This window comes from Limulus polyphemus, unplaced genomic scaffold (genome assembly GCF_000517525.1).
Source record: "Limulus polyphemus unplaced genomic scaffold, Limulus_polyphemus-2.1.2 Scaffold4690, whole genome shotgun sequence".
Classification (NCBI taxonomy): Eukaryota; Metazoa; Arthropoda; class Merostomata; order Xiphosura; family Limulidae; genus Limulus; species Limulus polyphemus.
In genome coordinates, this window is record NW_013670300.1 from 43,338 (window position 1) to 50,947 (window position 7,610).

A 7,610-nucleotide genomic window follows, 5' to 3' on the forward strand; every position below is an offset into this window, starting at 1 on the left:
CTTGAAAAAAACACGGGGGGTGCTTAACTTTTTCCAGGTGTATATAATACAAACTTGTTCAAATTTTTTCTGCTAAATTGAAAAGCAGTAGAAAAGGCCTGTATTTCATTCTTCAATGCTATTCATTCAATTTTCCATTTTACTAAATTCCAACTTTCTTAATTTCGAATGATTTTTGGATGTTTGCCTTCAGTGGTTTGTATCTGTTCCAGGCTGCCAAAGTCAGTTCTTTTACCTGTTTTGTTGCTTATTTTAATGTCTTCTAATATATGCCTAATAACTGCAAAATCAAATATCCTTTTTCTGCCATACAACCACAACTACGTAGCCCATTCCTGATACTTTGCAATGTTATTGAGCTCATACCCACAAGACTACTTTATATTCAATATCAGACCATGTTTATTGAAAATAGAAAAACAAACTTTTATCTTTATACAAAATTAAAAAAAAAATTTGGAATAGACATTTTAGGCACTTGGTGTAAGTTCAAGCATCTCTTTCACATTTTTTTGCATGAACTTGTATTAAAAAAACAACAATAACACAACTGATATGAATTATTTCACAATGAACTTATTTTAAACTTTATTTGAATTTATTCAACCACCATATAATAATAATACAAATAAATTTAAATTCCTATAAATCAAAAAATAAAAATAATGTATCTACCCAAACCTCAAAATCTTTTCTAGAAGAATCCCTCTATTTCAGAAAACCAAATTGACTAATATTCTATTTAACCTGTGAAACTGACAATTAAACTTTGAGCAAAAGAATGTTTTAATGAAAGGCTTGTCTTTCTGCCCTACAGATACGGTTAACAAGGAGGACATCCTTACAGACTTTTAATTACTTGCATGACAAATTAATATAAAAAAATATTTTTCGATAACAAACTGTTAACTCTGTGGGATGTCCAACTTTAACTACGTTTAAACCACCTCAAATTTAATATCAGGAGAACAAGCTCCTCAAGAAGAGCAGTATAATGCAATAACATGCAAATAAATTATAAATACAGATTTTAATCAAGCACACTGATGTTCAGACCTATTGGCAAAAACACAGGTAGGCCCTTGAAAGTCTCCAATCAAATTGAAACATCTTTATTAAACCTGCAAGCAAAGGTCCAGCCATTGTCATTATGACAACATAACGACAACTCTTTATATGAAAAATTAAACTCAGACCCTACAGACAAGTGTAGAGAAAGGATTTTCATTGCATTACCCAGAACAACTAAACATAATGAATTTAAGTTTCAAATGGACAGCAACTGCTTCTTGTAGAAACCTACAAATGTAGAGGACGACTTTTCAAAACGTCGCCCTCTACATTGGAAACTTAGATTCATTATGAATACTCTGCCTAAACAACCTATCAAAGAAAACAACTAAACAGTTTTATTCCAGATCTTATTCCCAACAACCCTCAATTATTGAAATGTATTTCTTACCAAAAATACACAAAACTGGTCACCTAACTAAAAGAATTTTGGTCCCTGTATATTACTATTTACAACCACTAATCTTAAAATTAGACTCCTTCGTAAAAGATTCCTAATCTTACAGCTAGACTCCTATGTAAAAGATTCCTTACATTTTCTAGAAAGATTACACAATTTACAGTTTCTATTTTTTTGGAAAACACCATCTTAGTAACCATAGAGGTAGTTTCTCTATATACCAATTTACCCTAATATCAAGTGTTCAGTCCATAAAAGAAGTTTTTGAACTCTATGCCATTTCTGGTTTTCCTGCCTAGTATCCTTAATGTACTGTGTTTTGGTCCTCGTTTATTTCAGCTTTGATGATAAGTTTTGTCACCAAATGGACACTAAAATGGCTCCTAGTTATACCAATCTTTTTATGGGCAGCTTAAAAATTTCCTTTTTCAAACAAAGTCCACTAAAATCATTGTTCTGGGATTGTTTCGTATATGACAACTTTATTATCTGGACATCTGACACAGATAGTTTAAATACGTTTCTCATACAATTAAACTTTTAAGTTCTCAAATTTACTCATACCACAGGAGGATGAGTAAGGTACATTAAAACTATTTTGGAGCCTGACCACATCATTACAGTCCTTGTTGCCACATCCAATCATGCTGTAACAACCATGCATCTTGACAATAGCCCTGGAGCATAGATTCCATTGCAAAAGGCTCCATTGTAAGACTGTCATGTCCAAAGCATAACATTTCTTCCTATGAGTTTCTATAATTCGTCTAGTATATGAAGATAGTTGTTTCCCAGCACCTGTTTCAACAGTCCAGTGTCATAGAAATCCATACTTCCTGCATCTGGTGACTTGATCAGTATATATATTCATACAGAATAGTATGAATACCATTTCATTCTCCAGATGCTTGAAGGTATGACTGGAAGCCTTATCTTACTGAATCCATACCTTGTTGACCTCGTTTCTGGACAAAGCTATATTTTTGTGTGGTACAAAGGGTCCAAAACATTGCTTTGATAGTTAGTGGAGTTCACCTTGACCTTTGTATCCACACTCCTGATCCATTATTTGCCTGTAGTATCCAGTGTTGACCATGAGTCCTTTTGAAAAAGTATAAGCATGTTATGCATGCACACTAATCAACCAGTTATACTTCTTTTATCTCTTATGCACTCTTTCCCTCTGTTCCCAAAAGGAAGGTTTCTAAGATCAAAAGCTAGGGTATGTTTTTTTTTGTTTGGTATTTTTGTCATTTTGATTAATTGTCTTATTTATATTTCTCTTTATCTTTCACTCACATTTCTTCAAACATTTGTTATCTTCATTCAATAATTTTAAAATTCAGTATGTCATAGACTTAACATATATTTGTTCTCTGACTTCGTTTTTCGTGTAAAAAAAAAGAACTACATTTATGACATTAATTACAATTACTTAGTCTTACAGGTTTTTAACATAATGTGTAACTTTTTTCTAATCTAAGCATGTCTAGCTAAAATATATTTTTTTTACCATTTAGAGAGAATAACAGAAAACTGTAAGATGGTAGCTATTTAAAGTTAAATTGTTTAAATATACTTTTGAAACATACATAATGAGGACATTGAATATGAATTGCCTGGTGGCTCAGCAGTAAGTCTGTCGGCTTACAATGCTAAATATTAGGTTTCAAAACCTTCAGTGGGTACAACAAAGATAGCCCATTGTGTAGCTTTGCTCTTAGTAACAAACAAGCAAAGAGCTCTGTTTTCTTTTCATCATTACTTTAAACATGATCTGCTCCATTTCTAAATAATTTTGTTCTTTTAAAGGACACTATAGTCTGTATGGGCAGTATGTAAAGAATTATCAATTCAGAAAAAGCCTTAATTTGGTGATTTTGTCTTTAATTACTAAATATAGGAATACAGTTTTGAAGTTTTCTTCTTATTTTCTTTTATGCATCAGTTTTCTCCTAAAACAGAAATAGTCACATAAGAATTAATGAAAAAAAGTTTTATTGTATTTTTGACCTTCCACTAGTTCATTGTACTAATGTTTTTGACAATAATTTAAACACTAAATTAGACTGGAACTACATGGAATACTGTTATGTAGGAATACAGTGTATGAAATTGTAAAGTGTTTTAAATTGAAAGTTCTAAATTTTAAAAAATCAAAGTTAGAAACCATTAATTGAACATAAAACAACAAAGTTTTGAATGCACAGACCCCACTTCAAAGTATTAATTAATATAAAAAAATTAAAATAACTGTGTAATGTGATAGGATTAGTTTAGTCAGAATATTCTATAACCTCAAAATAATAGCCTTTTTGCCAATTCCTTTCTTTAGACATGCGAACTTGTGAGTGTATAACAAATTGGATGGCTCACAGCGGAGAAGTTTATTCAACACAGTTTAGCACAGATGAGACCGCTTGCTACACAATGGGAAGTGATGGAAAGGTGAGGGTTAAGAAAACTTAAAAAATATGAAATTTGACACCCAAGAGTTTATTAGTTATATCAAGCTAAAGATCTTGTGGTTTAAAACAGAGGCATGCTGATTAATCAGCAACTAAATGGTAACTGGCCTAAAAGGCCAGAATGTAGATTAATCAGTGGTATTTGAAACCAATTACTGTGGAAATGAATAGAGATATGAAATTGAGTTTTTAAGTCATTACAATATAAAATAAAGTGTAAGCAACTGTATTAAGTTTGTCTTACAGTATAAAATAATAATAAAATTTATTAATGAAAGCTTTTTTTCTTTTAAATGTGGCTATAATGGGCCCAAGGCTTGAGGGGGGGGGCAAGCCATTGGACCCTAATGGATACTTTAACCATGTACACGATTTTAACAAATTTTTTATAGTTAAAACATACAGTATGGTTAATATATAATACTATATCATTATTATGTTTAATTTATTATATTAATTAAATACATCAAAATTATTTATTCTGATATGATCACTCACCACTGTACACGGAAAGTTTTCTTCTTGAAGTTGCACTAATCTACCTGTGAAACTTATATGCCACCAGCCTTATGAGAATTCCCACCTAAATTTCACGTGAAACATGAATTTGCACTACTGCATGATGATGTATCATGCAGCAAAACCGTTTACCAATAGTAGTGCAACACATCTCCTTGCACAAATCTACATTCATGTGGGAAATCCCTCATTCTTTTCTTTGGCACAGTTGTACAAAGACATGTTTATTTTTGCTGTGACTTGTTGAAGTAAAATACTTCAACAATTTGTGTTGCCAAACTTTCAATATGAATTCACAATTTAACATGAATTCTTTTTCTGTTTAAGTGAATACAAATATCACTCACAATTACCAACAATCTAGGAAGTACTTTGCCTCTTGAGATCGTGACGGTCATCGTTCAAGGCGTAGTGGGTTCCAGGCTGCTGCAAGGACTCTCTTCTCCCATCCTTGCCACACCATTCGCTTCACAGGATTTTCAATCTGAAGTTAAGATGGATAAAATGAAGGTTTTTTTCGACCTCCTGTCTTTGACTAGAGTACCTCCTTTCCTTCTGAAGAACATGTTTGATCCTTTCCAGGTTTTCTAAGAACTTATTACCCAGGTATATACCATTATTTTTCCTTCCCACATTTCTTATAATGCTTCCCTCTCTTTTACAAAATCCTTCCACTCATGATTTCTAAGTTTATTTCACCCACCCATGATATTTTCGCGTTTCATCCTTCCTAAAACAGATTCGTTCTCACAATATTTTGCCACATCGTCTGTACCTTATAGCTTCCTATCTGATTTCTTAATGTCTCTCTCCCTACCCTTCCTGGAATCAGATTTGCAGTCTGGGAGATGCAATATTTGTTGGCTGTGTCACTGTCCTGAACCCACATTTCTCAACTTTGTGCTTTCCTTGTTACCCTCCTTTGTTACCTTCCTCTCATTCTCATATAGTTCCAGCTTCCCTGTCTTCCACCTCTTACTGTTCTCCTTCCACCCAAAGTCCCCAGTTGCCCTAATAGTCAGTGACCATCTGGTTAGTTCAGGTCCTGTGGGACCCTGTCCATTCCAGTTTTGCTCATTATTTGTAAGCTCAATTTGATTCAGACATATGTATCATTCTAGTCCTGACCCACAGTTTAGCCCTCCACTTTCTCCCCTCCCCTCTTTCTCACCCTATCATAGCCTTTCTTTTCTCCTTCAATTCCAGCTTTCCCACATCATCTGGATGGGGTGGTTTTGAACTTGTTGGAATAACAATCCACAGACTGAGTTTGACCCTTTCTCAGTAATTACTTGCCTCTTTATTATCCCCATGATAATAATAATAATAAAACCTGGGGACTAGTGCCCATTCATTGGCTGATCATTCATCACTTGCATTTTGGTTGTCCTTCATTTTTGGAAGAATTACTTCTTTTTCCTCTGATCTTCCAACCAGACCTATGGATCACCTAAGCAAATGGGTAGGATGAATTTCTCCATGTTCCTATAGCCCCTGTCTCGTGACCGTGCTTCAGTTTTGTCCACTGGAACCGTGTCTATCAGTTCTGTAACCTTCCCTTTGGAATAGCCTTAACCCCATATGTTTTTCATCACATTATGAGGTCTTTTGCTTGTCATCTACACAGTCTGGGACTATGGTTCCACTTCTACAAGGTTGACAGGCTTCTCCTTTCCCTAGTGGAATTTGAGGATCAAACTTCACTTCTGCATCATGGAGCTGCTTGCATGGGATTGCTCATTCACATTTTCAACTCCTTTTACCCTTTCTCAATATCTTATTCAGCTCTAATTACTTTTTAGCTCTCTCTTTAGATATACCCAACCTTATTCTCCCCAATTACTAGACCTTGTACATCTTGCCACCTAAGACCGTTCCTTTCCTTAGGTTAGGTTCTCTCTTTGGGGACTATGGCTTCTGTGGATCCTATCATTTCACTCAGCCATTCTCCTACTTGTCATTTCCAGTAAGCCCTAAGCGACTAATGGAACCTGTCCAAAGATCCCCTGTTCTCATGGGTCCTCCTTTCTACCCATTTACTAGAGAATCTTGCCTGGTGGCTGGATTGCTTCCACTCCATCATTGGTGTTCCCTTACCTCCTCCCTAGCCTGTCTTCTCCTATTCTCCACTCATCCCTCACCAGGTGGGGAGCATTCTTGTATGTCTCATAACAATCATCGAGTGGGCACTCGTTCCAGTATCATCATCTTCTAGATGTTAGATCTCCTCTTTTGGGCCCATTCAAATCGGGAGAGCTTGATTGCCTTCCATGATCTGTGTGCTGTGGACATTGTTGCAGACTGTCTCTCATGACAGGACTGTTTCCCACCCATGGAATTGTCCCTTCATCCACATATTTCCATTGGGTTCATTCCCAACTTGGTATTCCTTTATTAGCTGCATTTGCCTCACCACTCAATACTGATTTGCCCCCATTCTGGTTTTCTGTTCTCCACCCTTCAGCCGTGGCTGTGTATACTCAGTCAGGGCTGGCCTCATCCCCTCTTCTATGCCTATCATCTTAATTGCCTTCACACCAGTGTTCTTGCTGTGTCTCAGAACATCCAGTACTGAATACTGTTGGTCACCCACTTCCCAATACTGGCCCACCCAACCTTTGTACTGTGTTATTTGTCTCCTCTCGACCAAACCTCCTCTTTCCACAAAAAATAGGGTTTCATGGTTATCCGTTGCACTGTCTCCAGTAAAAGACTTTCCTGGCAGGTGCCTGATGGGGATCTGGGCCTATTCTCTGGGTCTCCCCTACACTAATTCTCTCCCCCCCCCCCTCGAGTGGAGGGTGGGAGTCCCTTGCCATTTAACATTTCCTAGGTCAACAATTATGGTGGTCACCTGTAATGATATAGTAAAGAGCTATGTTAAAGTATTGGTTTTTATTGCATTATAAATCATTAATTGACCAGAAAATGAAATTTATATTTTAAGAGGTCCTATAGTTATTATGATATATTTTAATTGTGTGTTTTAGTTATGGTGACTTTCATGAGTTGATAATGTTTACTTGTGCAAGGCCAGAGTTAGCCAGTATAATGACACCAACGTGGAAAGGGCTAATTTAATCAATACTTAAAATTAATTTATAACTATTTGGATTCAAACATATTTACAAAATGACTGAGAGGATATGAAG

At 35.4% G+C, this 7,610-nt stretch overlaps 1 protein-coding gene across 2 annotated transcripts in view; it reads left to right on the plus strand.

Annotated features, from left to right (window-relative positions):
- The window catches only part of LOC106471545 (WD repeat-containing protein 91-like), a 45,692-nt gene that overhangs the window by 33,711 nt on the left and 4,371 nt on the right, over positions 1 to 7,610 (plus strand). For both annotated transcript variants that reach the window (XM_022400159.1, XM_022400160.1), the window contains exon 15: positions 3,807 to 3,919. In XM_022400159.1, coding sequence (XP_022255867.1) covers positions 3,807 to 3,919 — 113 coding nt within the window. The remainder of the gene's footprint in view (positions 1 to 3,806; positions 3,920 to 7,610) is intronic.